The 25,252-nt window shown below is 37.9% G+C and overlaps 1 protein-coding gene across 1 annotated transcript; it reads right to left on the reverse strand.

The window, feature by feature from the left end:
• Positions 1-6,312: 6,312 nt before the first annotated feature.
• ARL9 (ADP ribosylation factor like GTPase 9) lies at positions 6,313-24,445 on the reverse strand. Its single transcript, XM_043604416.1, has 4 exons — positions 23,954-24,445; positions 20,470-20,632; positions 17,655-17,830; positions 6,313-6,604 (listed from the first exon to the last, which is right to left on the reverse strand). The coding sequence occupies exons 1-4, from the start codon at positions 24,227-24,229 to the stop codon at positions 6,425-6,427; spliced, it is 795 nt and encodes a 264-aa protein (XP_043460351.1). The 5' UTR covers positions 24,230-24,445; the 3' UTR covers positions 6,313-6,424.
• Between the last annotated feature and the right edge of the window lie 807 nt (positions 24,446-25,252).

Raw genomic sequence — 25,252 nt, forward strand, 5'->3', positions numbered from 1 at the left:
AAGTCCATAGTTTATATTAGACTTCATTCTTGCTGTTGTGTATTCCATGAGTTTGGACAGGTGTATAATACATGTATTCATCATTATAGTATCACACACAGTTTCACTGTCCTAAAAGTCCTCTGTGCTCTCCACCCATTCATTCTTCCCCCACCCATCTAGCCCCTGGCAACCACTGATCTTACTGTCTCCACAGTTTTGCTTTTTCCAGAATGTTATTTGGTTGGAATCATACGGTATGTAGTCCTTTCAGATTATCATCTTTCACTTAGTAATATGCATTTAAGTTTCCTCAGTGTCTTTTCATAACTAGATAGCTCATTTCCTTTTAGCACTGATTAATATTCCATTGTCTGGATGTATCATAGTTTATTTATCCATTCATCTACTGAAGGACATTTTGGTTGCTTCCAAGTTTTGGTAATTGTGAAAAAAGCTGGTATAAACATCCATACGAAAGTATTTGTGGGAACATAAATTCTCATCTCCTTTGGGTAGATGCCAAGGAGTGCAATCATGTGGTAAGAATATATTTAACACTCTCAAACTGTCTTCCAAAATGGCTGTACCATTTTGTATTCCCACCAACAATAAGTGAGATTTCCTGTTACTCCACATCCCCACCAGCATTTAGTGGTGGCACTGGTCTGGATTTTGGCCATTCTGACAGGTGTTTTAACTTGCATTTCCCTTATGACTATGACGTGGAGCATCTTTTCATATGCTAATTTGCCATCTGTAAATCTTTTTTGGCAAAGTGTCTGTTTAGGTCTTTGGCCCATTTTTCAGTTGGGTCTTTGGCCCATTTTTCAGTTGGGTTGTTTGTGTTGTTATTGTTCAGTCTTAAGAGTTCTTTATATATTTTGGATAAGAGTCCTTTATCAGATATTTATTTTGCAAATATTTTCTCCCAGTCTGTGGCTTGTCTTGATAGTGTTGCTGGCAAAGCAGAAAGCTTTAATTTTAAGGAAGTCCAGCTTATCAATTCTTTTTTTTCATGGATTGTGCCTTTAGTATTGTATCTGAAAACTCATCACCATACCCAAGGTCATCTAGATTTTCTCCTGTGTTATTTTCTAGGAGTTTTATAGTGTGTGTGTGTGTGTGTGTGTGTGTGTGTGTGAGGTTTTTTAAAATAATTTATTTAGTTTTTAATTTACATCCAAGTTAGTTAGCATATAGTGCAACAATGATTTCAGGAGTAGATTCCTTAATGCCCCTTACCCATTTAGCCCATCCCCCCTCCCACAACCCCTCCAGTAACCCTGTGTTTGTTCTCCATAATTAAGAGTCTCTTATGTTTTGTCCTTCTCCCTGTAAAATTTTTTATATTATTTTTGCTTCCCTTCCCTTATGTTCATTTGTTCTGTGTCTTAAAGTCCTCATATGAGTGAAGTCATATGATATTTGTCTTTTTCTGACTAATTTCGCTTAGCATAATACCCTCTAGTTCCATCCACATAGTTGCAAATGACAAGATTTCATTCTTTTTGATTGCCGAGTAATACTCCATTGTATATATATACCACCTCTTCTTTATCCATTCATCCATCGATGGACATTTGGGCTCTTTCCATACTTTGGCTATTGTTGATAGTGCTGCTGTAAACATGGGGGTGCAGGGGCACCTGGGTGGCGCAGTCGGTTAAGCGTCCGACTTCAGCCAGGTCACGATCTTGCGGTCCGGGAGTTCGAGCCCCGCGTCAGGCTCTGGGCTGATGGCTCGGAGCCTGGAGCCTGTTTCCGATTCTGTGTCTCCCTCTCTCTCTGCCCCTCCCCCGTTCATGCTCTGTCTCTCTCTGTCCCAAAAATAAATTAAAAAAAAACGTTGAAAAAATTAAAAAAAAAAAAAACATGGGGGTGCATGTGTCCCTTTGAAATAGCATACCTGTATCCCTTGGATAAATACCTAGTAGTGCATTGCTGGGTTGTAGGGTAGTTCTATTTTTAATTTTTTGAGGAACCTCCATACTGTTTTCCAGAGTGGCTACACCAGCTTGCATTCCCACCAGCAGTGCAAAAGAGATCCTCTTTGTCCGCATCCTCGCCAACATCTGTTGTTGCCTGAGTTGTTAATGTTAGCCATTCTGACAGGTGTGAGGTGGTATCTCATTGTGGTTTTGATTTGTATTTCCCTGATGATGAGTGATGTTGAGCATTTTTTCATGTGTCGGTTGGCCATCTGGATGTCTTCTTTGGAGAAGTGTCTATTCCTGTCTTTTGCCCATTTCTTCACTGGATTATTTGTTTTTTTTTGGGTGTTGAGTTTGGTAAGTTGTTTATAGATTTTGGATACTAACCTTTTATTTGATATGTCGTTTGCAAATATCTTCTCCCATTCTGTCAGTTGCCTTGTAGTTTTGCTGATTGTTTCCTTCACTGTGCAGAAGATGAGGTCCCAATAGTTCATTTTTGCTTTTGTTTCCCTTGCCCAGGAGTTTTATAGTTTTGCATTTTACACTTAGATGATTGATGTTAGATCTTTCTTCTTTTCTAATATATACATCCAATGCAATAAAACTCCCTCTAAGTACTAATTATGCTGCATCCCACTAGTTTTGATAATTTGTTTTTTCATTTTCATTTAGTTTAAAGTACTTTAAAATTTCTCTTGAGGGGCGCCTGGGTGGCGCAGTCGGTTAAGCGTCCGACTTCAGCCAGGTCACGATCTCGCAGTCCGGGAGTTCGAGCCCCGCGTCGGGCTCTGGGCTGATGGCTCAGAGCCTGGAGCCTGTTTCCGATTCTGTGTCTCCCTCTCTCTCTGCCCCTCCCCCGTTCATGCTCTGTTTCTCTCTGTCCCAAAAATAAATAAACGTTGAAAAAAAATTTTTTTTTAATTTCTCTTGAGAATTCTTCTTTGACCCATGTGTTATTTAGAAGTGTGTTGTTTAATCTCCAAGTATGTGGGGATTTTCCAGCTACCTTCCTATTACTGATTTCTAGCTTAATTCTGTTGTGATCTGACACTAGATATTGTAAGGTTTTTATTTTTTTTTTAAGTTTGTTAAAGCGTGACTTATGGCCCACAATGTGGTTTACCTTGGTGAATATTCCATGTGAGCTTGAGAACAATGTGTATGCTGCTTTTGTTGGATGAAGTAGTCTAAAGATATCCATTATATTGGGGCACCTGGGTGGCTCAGTTCGTTGAAGGCCTGACTTCGGCTCAGGTCATGATCTCACAGTTTGTGAGTTCGAGCCTGGCGTCCGGCTCTGTGCTGACAGCTCAGGGCTGGAGACTGCTTTGGATTCCGTGTGTCTTTCTCTCTCTGTTCCTTCCCTGCTCACACTCTGTCTCTCTCTCAAAAATAAATAAAGATTAAAAAAAATTTTTTTTCAAAAAGATATCCATTTTATCAACTGTGTCCTCATTGGTTTTCTGTCTGCTGGATCTGTCTATTTCTGATAGAGGGTTTTGAAGTTTCCAACTATAATAGTAGATTCATCTATTGCTTTCCTTGAAATTCTGTAAGTTTTTGCCTCATGGATTTTGATACACTGTTGTTAAGTGCATACATATTACTTGTGATACCTTTGTAGAGAGTTGACCGTGAGATCATGACCTCAGCTGAAATCAAGAGTTGGACACTCAACTTACTGAGACACCCAGGCGTCCCTAAAGAATTTCTTTTAACATTTCTTGCAAGGCAGGTCTACTGGCAACAAATTCCCTTGATTTTTATTCATCTGAGAAACTCTTTCTCCTTTACTTTAGAAGGATAATTTCACAGAGTACAGAATTCTAGGTTGGTGTGTTTTTCCTCTCAACACTTTAAATAGTCACTTCACTCTCTTCTTACTTGCATGATTTCTGAGGAGAAGTTGGATGTAATTTTTATCTTTGTTCATCTATAGGTAAGGTGGTTTTTTACCCCTCTGGCTTTTTTCAGAATTTTTTTCTTATCTTTAATTCTCTGCAGTTTAAAAATGATATGCCTAGGGGCGCCTGGGTGGCACAGTCAGTTAAGCGTCTGACTTCAGCCAGGTCACGATCTCGCGGTCCGTGAGTTCGAGCCCCGCGTCAGGCTCTGGGCTGATGGCTCAGAGCCTGGAGCCTGTTTCCGATTCTGTGTCTCCCTCTCTCTCTGCCCTCCCCCGTTCATGCTCTGTCTCTCTCTGTCCCAAAAATAAATAAACGTTGAAAAAAAACTTAAAAAAAATTATATGCCTATGTGTAGGTTTTGTTTTCTTGCTGTTTTTGTGTGTGTGTGTGTGTGTGTGTGTGTGTGTGTTTGCATTTATGTTCTTTGAGCTTCTGGGATCTGTGGTTTGTTGTCTAACATTAATTCGGGAAATCCTCACGGTCATTATTGTTTCAAATGTTTCTTCTTTTTTTTTTTCTCCTCCTGGTACTCCCATTACATGCATTTTACATCTTCTGTAGTTTTCCTACAGTACCTGGATATTCTGGTTTTTTCTTTGTCTTTTTTTTTCTTTTCATTTTTGGAGGTTTCTACTGAAATATCCTCAAACTCAAGAGATTCTTTGCTCAGCTGTGTCTAGTCTACTTAAAAGCTCTTCAAAGACATTCTTCATTTCAGTTACAGTAGTTTTTGTTTTAATCTCTAGGATTTCTCATTGGTTCTTAAAATTTTCATCTCTGCTTACGTAGCCAATCTGATTTTGTATGCTATTAGTACTCTTAGCACATTAATCACATTAATCATAATTGTTTTAAATTCCTGTTCTGATAATCTCAACATCTCTGCCATATCTGAGTGTGGTTCTGATGCTGAATATGGTTGATGTCTCTTCTGTATTTTTTGCCTTATAGTATGTCTTGTAATTTTTCCTTGATATGCAGACATAATGAATTAAGTAAAAGAAACTGCTATAAACAGACCTTTAATGATGTGGTGGTGAGTTGGGGGCGGGGGGAGGAGAAGTGTTCTATAGTCCTATGATTGGTCTCAGTCTTTTAGTGAGCTTGTGCCTCTGGACTGTGAATTTCACATGTGTGTCTTTGTTTTTTTCTTTGTTTATGTGGGACAAGATGGCTAGAATGGGCTGGAGTTGAGTATTTCTCTCAGGTTTTTTTCCCTGAGGTTAGGGTTTGATAATACTCCGGAGGTTAGGGTCTGGTTAACTAGTTTCCCTTGAGGGCAGGCCTTATTCATAAAAATAGAGTGTTTTGGTACATTTTAAAGTGGTTCCTTTTTCCCTCCGCTGGAAGCACTGGGAGACTTTTCTCTGATATTTGCTGTGGGAATCTCATCAAGCTCCTGGAGATAAATGTCACAAAATTGTAGGGACCCCACTATGACTGGATACCCTGAATTTTTAACTCTCAGTCCATCTGAGCCTCCAGCAATTTGTCAGTTATAGTTCTGGTTTTCCTACCCTGGCACTGGTTCTCACAGGTAGTTTCCACTCATGAGTCTCTGCTCCAATAAATTATTATTCTCTGTATTTTCATACCAGTTTCTCCAATCTCAAGGGCAGCAATTTGCCCTGTATCCTCATCTCTCTAATGGATCCTAGAAGTTTTTGATTTGTCAGTGTGTTTAGCTTTTCACTCATTGTTAGAATGGAATGGTGGCTTCTGAGCTTCTTACATGCTGACTAGAAACTGAAATCTTTTTGTTTGTTAAATCAAGACAAGACACTATAGTCAAAAGTTGGGTTTTTATCATGTTTGTAGGTAAACAGAGTTATTGCAAAATATTTCTGGTGAAGAAAGCTTACCTATATATAAAAGCAAAACGTCAAGTATTTAAAAATCAAATTCTGGGGCACCTGGGTGTCCAACTCTTGGTTTCAGCTCAGGTCATGATCTCACATTTGTGAGATGGGAGTCCGATGTCAGGTTCTGCACTGACAGCATGCAGAACCTGCTTGGGATTCTCTCTCTCAAAATGAATAAATAAACTTAAAAAATAATAAAATAGAAATAAAATCTTCACAGTGTTCATCATCTAGTTTATCAGGCTCCTAAAAGAGAAGCATTTCCTAAATCTTTCTGAATGCTGTTAATTTATATTTCCATGTAATTTGATAGTGCTTACTTTTCTTACTGCCCTATCCTGACATTTCTTTCCTTACAGTGTTAAATTAATCTACTTAAAAAAAAGACACCTAGATTTTTCCTTGAAAAGAGGAAGTTTATTAAAATATTTTCATATAAATCTCATGTCATTGAAAAACCACAAATGGTTTGAATGCTCACTAATGTTCACTTTAATTTTGTTGAGGAAAAATCCAAATCCCCCAAATATATTATTTTACCAATATTTTTAAAGTTCAAAATCTAAACACAGAGAGACTCTTAATCAATTAACATTATCTTTGTATATATGTCACACACTGAGAAAATAGGAAGTGGCTTATTTTTTATTCGACAGTGGAAACCTGTGGCTTCAAACCTGTCACTTAACACTCCTTGGTGACATTTAGATTGAGAGCTGCACAGTGGGCCCAGGCTCGGTCACTGCATATCTGCAGCCAGGTGTGCAATCAAGTCTTTGGCATCTTGCATGACGGAGGGTATTTCTGAGCCATTTTCAGTCACTTGTGTTCCAAACAAGAACATCTTCCTGTCATTTCCCACCTCAGACAATGCCAAAGCTTCGTGGATATCTGTAATACGATAGGCTGTTTCAAGATCCTTCATCCCGAATAGAAAAAGGAAAGGAAAAAACTAGTTATTTTGCAATCCTTTTGGATAGAAAAATGTATTACTCTCATTGCTCTCAATGATCCCACCTCCATTTTAATGTGGAGGATATTGTGACCCCATTATTATGACTTCAGTGGTTGTCCGAATATAAAGATTTTAATCAGCATTATACCAGCAATGGGGTGCCTGCCTGGCTTAGTTGGTAGACATGCAACTCTTGATCTTGGGGTCATGAGTTCAAGCCCCACACTGGATATAGCGATTACTTAAAAAAGAAAGAAAGGAAAAGAAAAGAAAAGAAAAGAAAAGAAAAGAAAAGAAAAGAAAAAAAAACAGGTAGCAGGATTATACCAGTATTTATGAGCTATCATCAAAAAAAATTTTTGGAATGAAGTTAAGCCTTTATAACATCTTAATCAGTTTTCTAAGCACTGCAGTCAATCTGCTTTTTTTTTGTTTTTTTTTTTCCATTTCTTTTTTATTTGCCCAAAATTATATTCAATAGGATGAATTATTTTATTTTTTTTATTGAGGTATAGTTGATACACAATGTTACACTAGTTTTAGGTGTACAACATAGTAATTTGACAACTCAATGTGTTATTCAATGCTCACCACAAGTGTAGCTACCATCTGTCACCATACAATGCTATTACAATACCATTAATTACATTCCCTGTGCTGTATCTTTCATCACTGTGACTTATTTATTCTGTAACTGAAAACCTGTACCTCCCATTCCCCTTCATTCCTTTTTGCCCATCTCCTTGTATTTATGGGTCTATTTCTGCTTTTTGTATTTGTTCTTTTGTTGCTATATTCTGCATGTAAGTGAAATCATATGGTATTCTTCTTTCTCTGTCTGACTCATTTCACTTAGCATAATGCCCTCTAGGTCATCCTTATTGTCACAAATGGCAAGATCTCATTCTTTTTTTATGGTAATATTCCAAAATATGTATGTATATACTACAACTTCTTTACTTGTTTACCTACAGATGGACACTTAGGTTGCTTCCATATCTTGATTATTGTAAATAATGCTGCAATAAACATAGGAGTGCATATACCTTTTCAAATTTGTGTTTTAGTTTTATTTCTTATTATTTATTTTTCAAACTTTTATTTACATTCTAGTTAGTTAACATATAGTGTAATATTGGTTTCAGGAGTACAATTTAGTGATTTATCACTTATATATATAACACCCAGTGCTCATCATAACAAGTGTCCTCCTTAATACCCATCACCCATTTAAGTGTTTAAGTTCTCTTTGGATAAACACTCATAGTGGAATCACTGGATCATATGGTATTTCTGTTTTTAATTTTTTGATAACCTGGACCTGCCATACTGTTTCCACAGTGCTCGCACCAATTTATTTTCCTGCCAACAGTGCACAAGGGTCCTTTTTTCTCCACACCCTGACCAACACTTATTATTTCTTACAGTTTTGGTTCTAGTCATTCTGCCAGATGTGAGATGATATCTCAATGTGATTTTGATTTGTATTCCCTTGATTATGAGTGATATTGAGCATATTTTCATGGGTCTGTTGGCTATTTGTATGTCTTCTTCAGAGAAATGTCTGTTCATGTCTTTTGCCTATGTTTTCATTGCATTATTTGTTTTTTGTGTGTGTTGAATTGTATAAGTTCTTTATATATTTTGGATATAAAGTCCTCATCAAATATATCATTTGCAAATACCTTTTCCCAATCAGTATTTACCTTTTCATTTTGTTGATGGATTCCTTTGCTGTGTTGATGGGTTCTTTTTTATTCTGGTGTAGTCCCAATAGTTTATTTTGGCTTTTGTTTGCCTTGCCTCAGGAGACATATCTAGAAAAATGTTTCTGGTAGTATCTGGCTGGAATTTATTGCATTTCTAAATGTTGGTCACCCCAATATAGTGCCTGCCTGAAACCAGAATTCATTTAGTTTTAGACCCCGCAGTGACTTTTTAAACAGTGTTAATGGATCCAGTAACATGTGGACAATGTCTTAAGTTAATAAATTCACTGACAGAATTGGAGAGGAAGAATATATATGAGGAGAGTGTTGGATAAAAAGAGGAGCTCCTTGTAATGATAAAAGCACATCAGGGATAGGGCTCAGTCAGTAGAGCATGCAACTCTTGATCTTAGGGTCATAAGTTTGAGCCCCCACGTTGGACATAGAGTTTACTTAAAAAAATAATAAATAAACTTAAAAAATAATAAATAAAATAAAAGTCACCATATGTTAAAAACAAAAAGCACATCAGGGATAAACCCCAGGTTTATTCCATACTTGCATAACTGTGCATTAATAGAATAGAGGCCATCACTCAAAAAGTAAAAATAGTAAGATGACTTTTTAAAAATCCTTATATAATAACTTGAACCAATGAGTCATCTAAAAGCATAGACTACTTTGGCAAAGGAATATAAACAAAGATGCCTTAAACTAAACCAAAGATGCCTTAATATCCAAAACTTAACTCAAATATCCAAATCTTTCATTACTAAGCCCCAGTAAAAGTTATAAATTTGTTTAAAAATGGCTCTGTTTATTCAATTTGATGAAGATAAGAGATGCAAACCACAAAGGAAAGCATTGATAAAATAGACTATTTGAAATGGAAAGCTATACAGGTGATAAAAATATATGCAAAATGAACACAGATGTAGGGAGCTCAGTGGCTCCATCAGGGGTAATAATATTCACATTATGGGGATCCCAAAAGAACAGAGAGAAGAGGGGACAGAAAACTTACTCAAAGAAATAATAGCTGAAAACCTCCTTAATCTAGGCAAGAAAACAGATATTCAGATCCAAGAGGCACAGAGATCCCTCAATGAAATCAACCCAAGGAGGTCCACATCAAGAAACATAGTAATAAATATGGCAAAAAGTAGTGGTAAAGAGAGAATTTTAAAATCAGCAAGAAAGAGGTGCCTAGGTGTTTCAGTTGGTTGAATGTCTGACTGTTGATTTCAGCTCGGGTCATGATCTCATGGTTCATGTGTTTGAACCCTGCAATGGACTTTGCGCTGACAGTGTGGAGCCTGCTTGGGATTCTCTGTTTCCCTCTCTCTCTGCCCCTCCCCTGCTTACATGCTCTCTCTCTCTCCTCTCTCTCTCTTATAAACAAATAAACATTAAGAAAAAATAAAAGCAGCAGAAGAAAAGAAGACAGTTACATACAAGGAAATCCCATAAGGCTATCAGATTTTTCTGCAGAAACTTTGCAGGCCAGAAGGGAGTGGCATGATATATTCAAAGGGCTAAAAGGAAAAAAATCTGCAGCCAAGAATATTCTATCCAGCAAGGCTACCATTTAGAATAGGAGAGATAAAGAGTTTCTCCGATAAAAAAAGCTAAAACAGTTCATGACCACTGAACCAGTCCTACAAGAAATTTTAAAGGGGACTCTATTTAAGTGAAAAGACCGTAAGTAACAGTAAGAAAAGTAGGAAGCACAAAAGCAATACAAATAAGTATATATGTAAAAATCAGTCAAGGAATGAAAAAAATAAAAGGATGTAAAGTATGGTACCATATACCTAAAATGTGGGGAGAAGAGTAAAGAATGGTTTCAAACTTAAGTGACCATCAAATTATTATACAGAATGCTATATGTAGGTATTATATATAACATAATGGTAACCACAAATCAAAAATCAATAATAGATATGCAAAAATTAAAGAAAAAGAAATGCAAATATATCACTAAAGAAAGCCAGCAAACCGTGAGAGAAAAGAACAACAGAGGAAAGGATCAGAGAAGAGCTACAAAAACAACCACAAAACAAGTAACAAAATGGCAATAAATACAAACCTATCAATAATTAGCATGAACTAAATGCTCTGATGAAAAGACACAGAGTGATGGAATAGATTAAAAAACAAGACCCATATATATACTGGCTACAAGAGATTCATTTCAGGGGTGCCTGGCTGGCTCTGTCAGTAGAGCACATGACTCTTGATTTTGGGGTCATGAGTTCAAGCCCCACATTGGATGTAGAGCTTTAAAAATTTTTAAAAGAGGCTCATTTTAGACCTAAAGACACATGCATACTGAAAAGTGAAGGGATGGAGAAATATTTATCATGCATATGTATGTCAAAAGAAAGCTGAGGTAGCAATACTTACATCTACTTACTGTAGACTTCATAAAGAATTTTTTTAAGTTTATTTATTTAGTTTGAAAGAGAGAGGGTGGGGAGGGGCAGAGAGAGAGGGGAGAGAGAGAATCCCAAGCATGCTCCGCGTTGTCAGTGTGGAGCCCAAACCATGGCTTGAACTCAAAAACCGTGAGATCATAACCTGAGCCAAAATCAAAAGTTGGATGCTTAACTGACTGAACCACACAGGTGTCCAGAGACTGTAACAAGAGACAAAGAAGGACATGACATAATAATAAAGGGGACAATCCAACAAGAAGATATAACAATTGTAAATATTTATGCACCCAACATGAAATACCCAAATACATAAAACAGTTAATAACAAACATAAAGGAAATAATCAGTAGTAATATAATAATAAGGGGACTTTAACACTCCACTTACATCAATGGACAGATGATCCAAATAGAAAAGCAACAAGGAAACACTGGCTTTGAATGACACACTAGACTAGATGGATTTAACAGATATATTCAGAAAATTCCATCCTAAAACAGCAAAATACACATCCTTTTCAAGTGCACATGGAACATTCTCCAGAACAGATTACATATCAACCCACAAAACAAATCTCAACAAATACAAAAACACTGAACTTAAACCATGCATCTTTTCTGACCACAACACTATGAAACTAGAAATGAACCATAAGAAAAAAACTGGAAAGAGCACAAATACATGGAGGATAAATAACATGCTAATAAACAATGAATAGGTCAACCAAGGAATAAAAATTACATGGAGAAAAATGAAAACAAAACCGCAATGGTCCAAAATCTTTGGGATACAACAAAAGTGGTTTTAAGAGGGAAGTTTATAGTAATACAAGTCTACCTCAAGAAGCAAGAAAATTCCCAGATAAACAACTTAACAATATACCTAAAAGAGCTACAAAAAGAAGATGAAACAAAACCTCAAACCAGCAGAAGGAAGGAAGTAATAAAGATTAGAGCAGAAATAAATGATATAGAAACTAAAAAAAAAAAAAAAAAAAAACCAACAGAACAGATCAATGAAACTAGGAGCTGATTTTTTGAAAAGATCGACAAAATTGATAAACCTCTAGCTGGGTTCATCAAAAAATAAAAAATAAATAGAGAGAGAGAGAGAGCACTCAAAGGAGCAAAATCAGAAACAAAACAGGAAAAATATCAACCAATACCACAGAAATACAAATGATTATAAAAGAATATAATTAAAAATTGTATGCCAACAAATTGGACAACCAACAAGAAATGGATAAATTCCTAGAAACATATAACCTCCCAAAACTGAATCCGAAAGAAAAATAAAGTTTGAACAGACCAATTTCCAGCAATTAAAATCAAATCAATAATCAAAAAACTCCCAACAAACAAAAGTCCAGGACTAGAAGTCTTTGCAGGTGAATTCTACCAGACATTTAAAGAAGAGTTAATATCTGTTTTTCTTGAACTATTTCAGAAAATAGAAGAGGAAGAAAAACTTCCAAATTCATTCTATAAGGCCAGCATTACCTAACACCAAAACCAGAGCAAGACACCACAAAAAAGGAGAACTACAAGCCAATATCTCTGATGAACATAGATGCAAAAATCTGCAACAAAATATTAGCAAACCGAATTCAATAATATATTAAAAAAATTATTCACCATAATCAAGTAGGATTTATTCCTGGGATGCAAGAGTGGTTCAATATTTGCAAATCAATCAATGTGATACATCACAGCAATAAGAGAAAGGATAAAAACCATGTAATCATTTCAGTAGATGCAGAAAAAGCAGTGGACAAAGTGCAACATCCATTCATGATAACCCCCGCTCCCTCCACAAAGTAGTTTTAGAGAGAACATACCTCAACATAATAAAGGCCATATAATCATATGAAAAACCCACAGCTAACATCATACTCAATGGGAAAAAACTGAGAGCTTCTCCCTTAAGGTCAGGAATAAGACAAGGATGGGGCACCTAGATGGCTCAGTCAGTTAAACATCTGACTTGGGCTCAGGTCATGATCTCACGATTTGCGAATTTGAGTGCCACTTCGGGTGAGCACGAGCCCCCCATCAGGTAAGCTTGAGCCCCGATTCGGGTGAACTTGAGCCCCAGTTTGGGTGAGAACAAGCCCTGCTTCAGGTGAACCCTGCTTCTCTCTCTCTCTCTCTCTCTCCCTCTCTCTCTCTCTGCTCCTCGCTCACTTGTGCCCCCCCCCCCAAACAAACAAACAAATAAATAAATCTTGGGGGAAAAAAAGGAATAAGACAGGGATGTTCATTCTATAGTACTGGAAGTCCTAGCCACAGCAATCATCCAGGAAAAAGAAATAAAAGGCATCCAAATTGGTAAGGAAGAAGTAAAGCTTTCACTGTTTGCAGATGACATGATACTATACATAGAAAACCCAAAAGACTCCACCAAAAAACTGCTAGAACTGATAAATGAGTTCAGTAAAGTCACAGGATACAGAGTCAATGTACAGAAATCTGTTGCATTTCTTAGACACTAATAATGAAGGAGCAGAAAGAGAAATTAAGGAAACAATTCCATTTACAATTGCACCAAAAATAATAAAATACCTGGGAATAAACCTAACCAAGGAGGTAAAAGACCAGTACTCTGAAAACTATAAAACATTGGGGCACCTGGGTGGCTCAGTCAGTTAAGCGTCCAACTTCAGCTCAGGTCATGATCTCACAGTCCGTGAGTTTGAGCCCCGTGTCAGGCTCTGTGCTGACAGCTCAGAACCTGGAGCCTGCTTCGGATTCTGTGTCTCCCTCTCTCTCTGCCCTTCCCCTGTTCATGCTCTGTCTCTCTCTGTCTCTAAAATAAATAAAAACATTAAAAAAAATTTTTTTTAAAAAAGAAGACTATAAAACATTTATGAAAGAAACTGAAGACAACACAATGAAATGGAAGGACATCCCATGCTCATGTATTAGAAGAACACATATTGTTAAAATATCTATACTACTCAAAGCAATCTACACATTTAATGCAATCCCTATCATATACCACCAGAATTTTTCACAGAGCTAGACAAGACAATCCTAAAATGTGTATGTAACCACAAAAGACCCCATATAGCCAAAGCCATCTTGAAAAAGAAAAACCAAAGTAGAGGCAGCACAATTCCAGACATCAAGTTATACTACAAAACTGTAGTAATCAAAACAGTATGGTACTGGCACAAAAACAGAGATCAATAGAACAGAGTTAGAAAACCCAGAAATAAATTCACAATTATATGGTTAATCCATCTAAGACAAAAAAGGCAAGGATATGCAATGGGAAAAAGTGTCTTCAACAAATGGTGTTGGGAAAACTGGACAGCAACATGCAAAAGAATGAAACTGGACCATTTTCTTAAACAACACACAAAAACAAACTCAAAATGGATTAAGGACCTAAATGTGAGACCTGAAACCATAAAAATCCTAGAAGAGAGCACAGGCAATAATATCTCTGACATTGGCTGTAGCAACATCTTTCTAGATATTTCTGCTGAGGCAAGGGAAACAAAAGCAAAAATAAACTGTTGGGACTACATGAAAATAAAAAGCTTCTGCACAGCAAAACAAACAAACAAACAAACAAACAAAACAAGCCAAAAACCAAAAACCAAACAAAAAACAAAAATTCCCTGAAAGCTAAAAACAAACGAAAACTAAAAAAAACTAAACAAGCAACAAAAATAAAAGACAACCTACTGAATGGGAGAAGTAACATATCTGATAAAGGGTTAGTATCCAAAATATATAAAAAAAACTTATGCAACTCAACACCAAGAAAAACAAATAATACAATTAAAAAATGGGCAGAACACGTGAACAGACATTTCTCCAAAGAAGACATACATATGGCCAAAAGACACATGAAAAGATGCTCAACACTACTCACCATCAGGCAAATGCAAATCAAAACCACAATATTACCTCACACCTGTCAGAATGGCTAAAATCAAAACCACAAGAAATAACAAGTGTTAGCGAAGATGTGGAGAAAAAGGAACCCTCATGCACTGTTGGTGGGGATGCAAACTGGTGCAGCCACTGCAGAAAATAGTATGGAGGTTCCTCAAAAGAATAAAAATAGAACTACCCCGGCACGTCTAGCTGGCTCAGTCAGTAGAGCATGCGACTCTTGATCTCAAGGTCGAGAGTTTGGTCCCCACACTAGGTATAGAGTTTACTTACAAAAAAAAAAAAAAAAAAAAGAACTACCCTATAATCCAGTAATCACACTACTGGGTAATTTCCCACCAAAATATAAAAATACGAATTACCCCTGTGTTTACTGCAGTATTATTTACAATTGTAAAACTATGAAAGCAACTCAAGTGTCCATCAATAGATGACAGACTAAAGAAGATGTGGCATAAAGAATATTCCATTGGGTGTGTGTGTGTGTGTGTGTGTGTGTATTTATTATTATTATTATTATCATTGTTATTACTATTTAGCCATAAAAAGAATGAAATCTTGCCATTTGCAGAAACATGGATGGATCTAGAGAGCATAATGCTAAGTAAAATAAGCCAGTCAGAGAAAGAAAAATACCATATGTTTCACTCATATGTGGAATTTAAGATATAGAAGAAACAAAGGAAAGAAAAAGAGACATACCAAAACCAGACTCTTAACTATAGAGAACAGTTACTAGAGGGGAGGTGGATGGGTGGGGGGATGGGTGAAATAGGTGAAGGGGATTAAAGAGTATACTTATCTTGATGAGCACTGAGTAACATACAGAACTACTGAATCGCTACATTATACACCTGAAAGTAATATAACACTATTAACTATACTAGAATTAAAATAACAATTTTTTAATGTGGTGGTTTAAAAAATAAATGGAAAGCTATGTATAAAAAAGAGAACCATAAGCAAAGTAAAATAATAGCCAGCAGGTTGCTGGAGAAGATATTTGTAATGCACAGAAGTAACAAAGGATTATTTTCTCAAAAGATATGAAAGATTTCTACAACTCAAATAGGAAAAGATGAACACCCTAATAGGAATTTGTGAAAAGATATTAAAAGACAATTCACAGACGTAGAAATTAGCTTCAAAGAATGAAACGAATTTGAAACTAATAACCAATGCACATCTGAAAAGATGTTCAAGCTCACTAGTAACTAAGGAAATGCAAATTAGAATAACGGGATAAAATTTCAGCCCCATCAGATTGGTAAAAATGAAAAAGTTTGACAATACCAAGTACTGAGAGGGATATGTAGCTGCAAAAACTGTCATATTCCGTTGGTGGAAGAATAAATTGGTGCAGTATCTTTGGGAAAAACAACTTGGTAAGTAAGATCTAGGAAAACTGAGTATGTACAAATCTGAAAAACCAGCAATTCCTCTTTAAAGTATATGCACTAGAGAAATGTTGATACGTATCTATAAGGAAACACATACATTGAGATTCACTGTAGCACTTTAAATACCAATAAAAAATTGGAAATAACCCAAATGCCCATTTTCTCTCTCTTCCTCTCTCTCTGCCCCTGCTACATGCATTCTCTCTCTCTCTTTCTCCCTCTCTCTCTCTCTCTCCCTCTCTCTCTCTCTCAAAAACAAAAATTCTGAAGTAGCTTCTACACTGGACTGTAACATAGGCTCCTACTTTAGGTCATCATTTGTAATTAGTTTACTTTCATAAACATTCGCCCTTAGAAGCAGTGGGAGAATCAAGTTCTCTAATGATTGGCAATCTTAGCAATTGAGAGAGGGGCTTTAGTATTATAATGCTATAGATGTTCAATTTTTTAAAACTGATTTTATTATGGTAAAATACACATAACAAAATTTACCATTTTAACCATTTTTAAGTGTACACTTCAGTACAGTCACATTTTGTTCAACAATCCACCTCCAGAAGTCTTTTCACTTTGCAAAACTGAAACTCTCTACTCACAGCACAATAACTCCCCATTTCTCCCTCCCCCAACTCAAGGCAACCATCATCAATATAAACCTGTGTCCATTAAACAATAACTCCACCATCTCCTCTCCGCCCATTCCCTCGTAACCTCTAATCTACTATCTGTGTCTATGAATTTAACTACTTTAGGTACCTCGTAAAAGTGGAATCACACAGTGTTTGTTGTTTTGTGACTGGCTTCTTTCATTTACCACATTGTCCTCAAGGGTCATCCATGTAATAAAATGTACCAGAATTTCCTGTTTTAATGCTGAATGATATCCCATTGTGTGTATATATCACATTTTGTTTATCCATTCATCCATGGAAGAACAAACACTTGGTTTGCTTCTACCTTTTGGCATTGTGAATAATTCTGCTGTGAATATGGATGTACAAGTATTTGTTTGAGTTCCCGCTTTCAATTCTTTTGAGTATGTACTCAGAAGTGGAATTGGTGGATCATATGGGTGTTATATTTTTAATTTTTTAAGGAACTGCCATACTGTTTTCTATAGTGGCTGCACCATTTTACATTCCCAATGACACTATACAAGGGTTCCAGTTTCTCCATGGTAGTTTAATACCTATAATGTATATGTGAGAAATAAATTCAGGTCAGGTTAATTCATCTAAAACAAACTATTTCTTTATATATGGTAGTCCCTCAAATATTTTGTTGAAACCAATTCAACCATCAGTAAATGTTTATTGAAATTAAATTCAACACATATTTTTTGAATTTCTACTATGTACAGTACACTAAGTATTCTGAGGGACACAAAGATGAATAATGGTCTTTATTCTCAAGGAGTTTATAATCCAGAAGATCTAATAAGTATAAACTAAACTGAATATACAGCATATTGTTAAATATCTAGCTATTAAAAGTAGACATTTCTATTTCTTTCATTGACAATAAAGCTATTGAATACCACTTATATTTGCACAGATTTTTACCTGTTTGTTTGCAAACACAACCAGAGGAAGGATTGGGTTTGTTCCAATTAATTGATGAAGGTGTTTCTTGGCTTCAGGTAATCTGTTGTGATCTGCTGAATCTACCACAAAGATCAGCAGCAATCCTCTGGACAGGTACATTTCCCAATAGGAACGGAAAGGTTCACTGCCGCCAACTATACAGAATAGTGGAGAAAGAAGACACCAAAAACATTGCAGAAGTGTCCACTGAGGTGCCAGAAAAGATACTTTTAGATAATATCCAAACACTGGACAGATGTTTTGATAAAACACCACTGTGTTAGAGTGTACCCAACTCAGAGAATGACCAGAGAGCTGTTACTAGGGAAATGGTTGGTGGGAATATTTACCCTCCACAAGTGGTTCAATCATTCTGGAACATAAAGGATCAGCATAAAGACAGTAGATACTACAGAGGATGCCTTCCGATCCGTAAACATAGCGACCCCAGGGGCCACAGCCATCCTATCTGTTAAACTCAGAAAATGGGAGTAGGCTACTAAAATAACTCAGGGTGGTGGGTTAAAACACACCTTCCTCTAAAGTAAGTTTTAGATGGACTGAATTCACTGGCCAGCCTCATTTGCACAATCTTTTTCCTTTGTCAAAATCCCAGAACTAATTTCTCTCTTAACATTGCACTAAGAGTTAATATGATCCTGTGAACATTAAGGAATACTTGCCTCAGAAAAAAAATGCCTTTGGATTATTTCATTCTGCTGATTCTTTCCAGAAGAAACTTACTAGTAATGATAATAATATATATAGAGCGAACTTAGTTTTTGTTTTTCTCCTAGAAGAGAGGTTGGCAAACTATGGCCCACAGTTTAAATCTGGCCCAACGCCTATTTTTGTATAGCCCATGAAGAAAGAATGGATTTTACACTTTTAAATTTCAGGAAAAAGAAAGAAAGAATAACATTTCATAATATGAACATTATATCACATTTGGATTTCAGTGCCTACAAATAAAGCTTTATCAGAACACAGACATGTGGATTTGTTCACATATTGTCTGTGGCTGCTTCCACACTACAACAGAAGTTAGTAGTTTGAAGACCCCTGTTTTAGGAATTTAACAAAAACATTTAAAATACTACTGGGAAAGGGTCTTGATTTGCCTTTCTTTTGTTTTCCTTTTATAGAGCTAGGCTAATTCTGTAAAGTATTTCGTGTTATTAATTTTTTAAAAGAATGTTCTGTAATCTTCTAAGTTATTCACGTGGTTTTAACATAATTTAAGCATGAATGAACATTTGGGTTGTTCTTTTTTTGTGTATGTGACGTCATGACATCTCATCTATATAGGGGATTTTTATCTTTTTGGTTATTAACTTCTAATTTAATTGCAATGTAGTCAAAGAACATGGTTTGTATGATGCCCCTTCTCTGAAAAATTTGTTAAGACTTGCTGTATAGTCCATGAAGTGGTCAATTTTGGTAAATGTTCCATGAGTATTTCAGAAGAACATGTATTTTAGATTTGGGATGTAGCTAAAATTGTCTAATTGGACAATCTTATATTGTCCATTGGATTAAACTTGTTGATTATGTTCAAATTTTGTGTATCTTTTCTGATTTTTTCTAGTTTTGATCCTATTAATAACTGACAATATGTTGAAGTCCCTCACTCCAATGGTAGCGTATGTCCTTTTCTCCCCCTGGTTGGAATCTTCCTGTCTTTTCCTCCCTTCCTTCCTTTCTTTTCACGTTTCATACTTTGAGACTATTTTCTTAGCTATATATTTGGTTAAAGTTATTATTTCTCCTATAGCTTCTTAATAAATTGAAAACTCTATTCCTAATAATGTTGTTAGCTGAAAGATCTGCCTACACATTTACCAATTTCTTGGCCCACATTTTCTTTTTGTAACTGGCTGAAAGCAAAAATAAAAAAGGTGATGGCAGTAATCTAAGTAAGAGACAGTATAGGTTCCAACTCAAATAGGTGCAGTACGAAAGGATATAACTGATGAATTCAGGATTTGTTTTAGAGGTAGAAAAATTCATAGTGTTTTATTTGTGGACTAGAGGTGAGGCTACATAAGGAGAAATCAAGGGTGACCCCTAGTTTTCCGGCTTGAGTAACATGATAGGTGAGGGGCCATTTACTGACCAGTAGATTATAGGGAAAGGAACAGATATGGAGATAAATCAAGCACTTAGTTTTGACCATTTTAGGTTTGAGAGGCCAATTAGATATCTAGGTGGAAAGGTCAGGTGACATCTGGATATGTTTGGGCTGGATGGATAAATCTGGGATTCATTAGCAGAGGGATGATATTTAAGGCCAATAGGATGGATGAAATCATCCAAGGAGAGAGTGTAAAGAGAAGAGAATCTATGCAACTTTGGGGAACAGCAATATTTAGAGAAGCGGTGACTCCAGAATTACTTTAGAGTAGAGACTTCTGGGCTGCCATCTGGTTACAAAAAGAGGTTTAAGGCTTGTTTATAGTTGCATTTGCAGAGAAGGAAGTACACTTTATTTGCCTAGACTGCATGTTTATTAGAGGTAGTAAGGGAGGAGAGAGGCTGTTATAGGAGGGGGTGCTATAGCTTTCCTTTCAGCTTCCTCTTATACCAGCACTGTAAAATGGAGAAAATAAAAAGAAAAGAAAGTGATTCCCCCTGTCCCTCCACTGCACTATTAAACTATATATGCATTCTAAAAGTATAGGAAAATCTGACCCAGTGTTACTTTTCATACACATGCAATGTTGCTAATAGTATGTCTGGCTTAAGGTATAACAAAATGAACCTCTCCTGTTTACTAATAAGAAAGAGGGCTTACTCTCTAGGAATTCCATTTGGCTATCTTCAGTGTTGATGCATACTGCATTGAAACCTTGGGTGGGTGCCACACTGTGCTGGACTTTGTTTAAAGCTAGAGAGTGGAGAACACTGGTCTTTCCTGCTCCGTCCAGGCCCAACACAAGGATCTGCTTATTTTTTTCCTGTGGAAAAAAAAAAAACCACAAAACAATAAACCCATGTGACCAGGGCCTCGTTTTCCTGGCTCCTGGTAGTGTGCCTGCCTGTGGTAGGACCCGATGATAATTGTGGAACTGTAAACCAGAGCAAAACTTCACAAAAAATTTAATATATCTAGGGGAACCCAGCTGAGCTCAGTTGGTAGAGGACAGGACTCTTAGTCTTGGGGTCGTGAGTTCAAGCCCCACGCTGGGTGTAGAGTTTACTTAAAAAAATTAATATGTCTAGAACAAACTGTGCCAATCAGTTTGTTTTTTATAATCTGCTATTAGTTATGTGGTATTAATCACACCACACCCTTCCATCCCCCAACTCCTGGTCAATCTATCAAATATAGACTTTATGTAGATCAGGATTTATAGGAAGTGCCGTAGATCACAGGATCAATTTTCACACTTCATTTTGCTTCTTGAGTTCATGTCCACTGGGGATTGCACCAGAATTCAGTCTGTTTGAGATCTTGGGATCTCTATGGTTCATGTACTGACTGTGCCATTCAGCAAGTAAGCATTTAAGTTTTCTTATTACGGATCTGTTTTGTTTTCCCAATTGGATCACTAGATTAGAAGACTTTAGAGCAAAGTTCCCTTCTTATACTCTTTAAGATAAGTATTATGATTAAATGAAAAGGCTAAGGTTATAGAAATTGTTAAACCAGTTCCAGGGGTGCCTGGGTGGCTCAGTCGGTTAAGTGGCTGACTTTGGCTCAGGTCATGATCTCGAGGTCCATGAGTTCGAGCCCTGCGTCGGGCTCTGTGCTGACAGCTCAGAGCCTGGAGCCTGTTTCAGATTCTGTGTCTCCCTCTCCCTGACCCTCCCCCGTTCATGCTTTGTCTCTCTCTGTCTCAAAAATAAATAAACGTTAAAAAAAAATTTTTTTTTAATTAAAAAAAAACGGTTCCAATCACAAACATTTATTTTAAAACCTGACATTAAAACCTGTTGAACTTGACACAAACTTTAGAAAGAAGCATTCCACCAACATACCAGCCTTAAAAGTTTTTATGACAAGTGACTGAGAGACAAGCATTGCAGACTGGTATGAAGACAAAGTTAAGAGTGCTCATAAAAGTGGCTATTAGGGTGCAAAATTTAATGTGATCAGTAGTAAATGACCAACAATACTGCAAGATTGCTTATAGGAATTCAATTCTATTTCCCAAACAGCCTGCTGAAGAAGTTTCTCATGCACAGTAATTGTCTTCAATGGCACTGGTTTGGAAATAATAATCATTTACATTTGTACTCAAATACTAAATGTTGACATTAGATTTAGACTGGGTTTCTGGAAAAAAAGTGAATTTTTTTCACTGTTCCTTTTTCTTTTTTTAAAAAATAAGATCTATGTGAAAGTAAGATGTTTTAAGATCTGATCTAATAGGGTCTCGTACAGAGCATGATTTATCAAAACTGTCTCCTGAATACCAGAATTAGACAAATACATGTTGGGGTGCCCGGGTGGCTCAGTTAGTTGAGCGACCAACTTCTTTCTGCTCAGGTCATGATCTCACGGTTTGTGGGTTCAAGCTGGCAAGGGTTCTGCGCTCAGAGCCGGGAGCCTGTTTAGGATTCTGTGACTCCCTCTTTCTCTTCCCCTCCCCCACTCACGCTCTGTCTCTGTCTCTCTCAAAAATGAATAAACATTTTTAAAAATTTAAAAAAGAAGACGAAGTACATGTTTTTGGAGTTAATTCTTGATGGCTCTTATAGCAAATAGTATTTCCATAGTTATATCCTACCTTCATTCACGTTGCCTCACATCTGCATCTAAATGTTATAGTGTCATTCTGGGAGTGTCATGGTAAGGAATAAATGGCTGTAGGGTGTGGATTGTGTCTCCCTTATTGCCTCCACAAATGGCCCCATGCTAACACAAATATGTTACCCCAACATATTTCATCAATTCCAAGATGCATTTTTCCCTCCCACATTTTAACATCTCTGAAATGAGGATTTTACAATTCATGGTATGTCATGTTTTGATTGGCAGCATTTTTTTTTCTTTTTCAGTGGTACTAAATTAATGGTATCTGAGATCCTATGGAAGTGTAAATTAAAACAGTTCCCTACTCTTTCCAACCACATCACTGTCCCTAAGCCCATCCTTTCTAGAAATTCAGCAGTCACTGATGCTTTACATTTTACCTTATTTTAGCAAAATGCATGCTAAAATACATGCTTCCTCATGTTTATCTAATCTCTTAAGGAAAGCTGGGATTAATGTAAACCAAGAGTTCGGACACAATTTGTGATTTTGAACACCTCTGTTCCCTATCAAAAGTCATTCCTTTTATATTTGGATCTATAATCTGTGTTTTACCAGAGATCAAATCTCAGTTAATAATTCAAATTGTTTAGAACCAGAAAAGCGCCTGTGAGTTCAGGAACTCCAGGCACAGAAGTCCATTGAGCTGGGCTTAAAGCTTGCTCTTCCTTTTTATCCTACCCGCTCCCCCCCCCCCCTCAATTTTTTAACTGTGGCAAAATTCACATAAAATTTACCATCTTAACCATTATTAAGCATGCAATTCAGTGGTATTAACTACATTCATAATGCTCTTCATCTTGCAAAACTCAAACTCGGTAGTCATGACTAGCTCCCCACTCTCCCAGCCCTCAGCCCCAGGCAATCATCAGTTCTCTATATGATTTTGACCACTCTAGGTACCTCATATAAGTAGAATCATAGGTATTTGTTCTTTTGTGATTGCAGCGCCTGGTTTCTGAGACCTCTCAGTTAAAACTTTGTGACCATCCCTTCTGGGCGCTAGTAGTTTGAAAACAATTTTTATTGTAACCACGGAGAAGGTCTAGCCCTAAAACACACCCTGCACGAATTCAGGGACCCTACACTTTCTGACAAAGAACGTGTTCAACGGGAAGGACTAGGTTGGAGAGCCCGCGCGCGGCGAGGGTTCGGGTCTGGTTTCTGTGCTGTAGCGCTGTAGTGCTGAGCGCTGGACGGAGATGGGGCCCAAGAAGGGCTGTTCCGGCCCCGTGAAGACCAACCAGGACCTCTTCTTCCTCAACGCTAGACCCGAAGAGGGGTGGGGCGCAGCGGCAGGGTTAGTTAGCCGTGAGGGTGAGGCAGGTGACGGGGGAAAAGGGGTAGCGATGGGTCCGGCGAAGCTTGGCACACCCCCTCCCATCCACAGATTAAAATACCCAAGGAGACCGGATTCCCTCCCGCCGGTGGGAGCCTCGGACGTAACAGAGCCAGAGGCGCTCGGGCCTGACCGCCAATAATGGCCTTGGGGAGCGGGTCCGAGGCACCGGCCCCTTACCAGAGGCTCCAGCGGGGGCTTCGTCAAGGCGTTGTTATCCTTCTTCTCTTTGTCTTTTCCCTCAAGTTGTTCCTTCTCTTTCTCGGTCTCCCGCTCTTTCTTTTCCTCCTCTCTACACTTATTTTTCTCCTCCTTCCCTGTCTCTTTCCCCTTCTTTTCTTTTCCCTTAATTTTCTCCTTCTCCACCTCCCTTTTCTCTTTCTCCTCCTTTCCTTTTTCCCGAATTTTTTCTTTCTCTGGCTCCTTTCCCTTCTTCTTCCCCTTCCCCCTCTCCATCTCCACCGTCCTAATTTCTTTCCCTCCTTCCGCGCGCCCGCGCGCTGGAGCCTGGGTTCTGGATCCCGGCAGGTGTGGCCCCCGAGGCGGACGCAGGGTAGAGACGTAGGTCCACGCAGCGTAGACAACACCCGCGGGTCACCGTGCGGCCGGGGCCAGTCTCCCGGCGCGTAGGCTGCCGCCGGGCATCTCGCGCCCACTAGCGGGGTCCGCCGCGCAGCAGATTCGCCGAAACAGGGGCTGGGGGAGGGGAGGAGATGGCCGAGAAGCTAGGGGAAGCTTTAAACCCAGAGGAGTGGGGAGGACCAGCCACGGGAGTTGGGAGACCCGTGGGGCCGATCATCTGCATAGGAAAAGCCTCCACCCTACCATCCCATCCGCGACACTTCCTCGGCAGGTCGCACTATGGCAGGATTCCCTTATGCCGGGGCACAGTGTCTCAGAAAAGCCTTCCAAGCTAGCCCAGATTCCAGCGTCTCACCTCTACCTCACCACTCCAGAGTAGCCCGGCCTAAGGCCTAAGTGTCTCCCGTCGGGAGATCGCTTAAGGGAACCAGCGTCCCAGCAGATTCCGTGCCTCTCCAAGCCAGTAACCATAAGCCTGAAAAGTCAAGTTTTTATCTTCCCGCCCCCCTGTTAACTACACTAGGAGTGTCCAGAGGCTGCTATCCAGGATGCTCAAGGGAAGAGAAAGTGAACGGTTCCCTTGTTTTAAATTCCTGACACATGTCGCCTAAAAAAGAATTCTGAAGATTAAATTAGTAGTCGGCCAGGATCACGGATACCAGTAATGCTGGGTATTAAAACTACAACTAAACAAAAATAGTCGCCCACAGTTATATATAGCAAATTAGGTACCACCTGGGCTTTTCAAAGGTGGTGTAATGTTTTTTAAACTGGTTTAAAAGCATATGGATGGTTTTTATTATTTTGCTTTAATGTTTGAGAGAAAGTGAGAGCACAAGGGGGTAAGGGGTAGAAAGGGAGAAAGAATCCTATGCTCAGCCCAGGCTCAGCTTGCAA

The sequence above is a fragment of the Prionailurus bengalensis genome, chromosome B1 (assembly GCF_016509475.1).
Source record: "Prionailurus bengalensis isolate Pbe53 chromosome B1, Fcat_Pben_1.1_paternal_pri, whole genome shotgun sequence".
NCBI classification, from domain to species: Eukaryota; Metazoa; Chordata; class Mammalia; order Carnivora; family Felidae; genus Prionailurus; species Prionailurus bengalensis.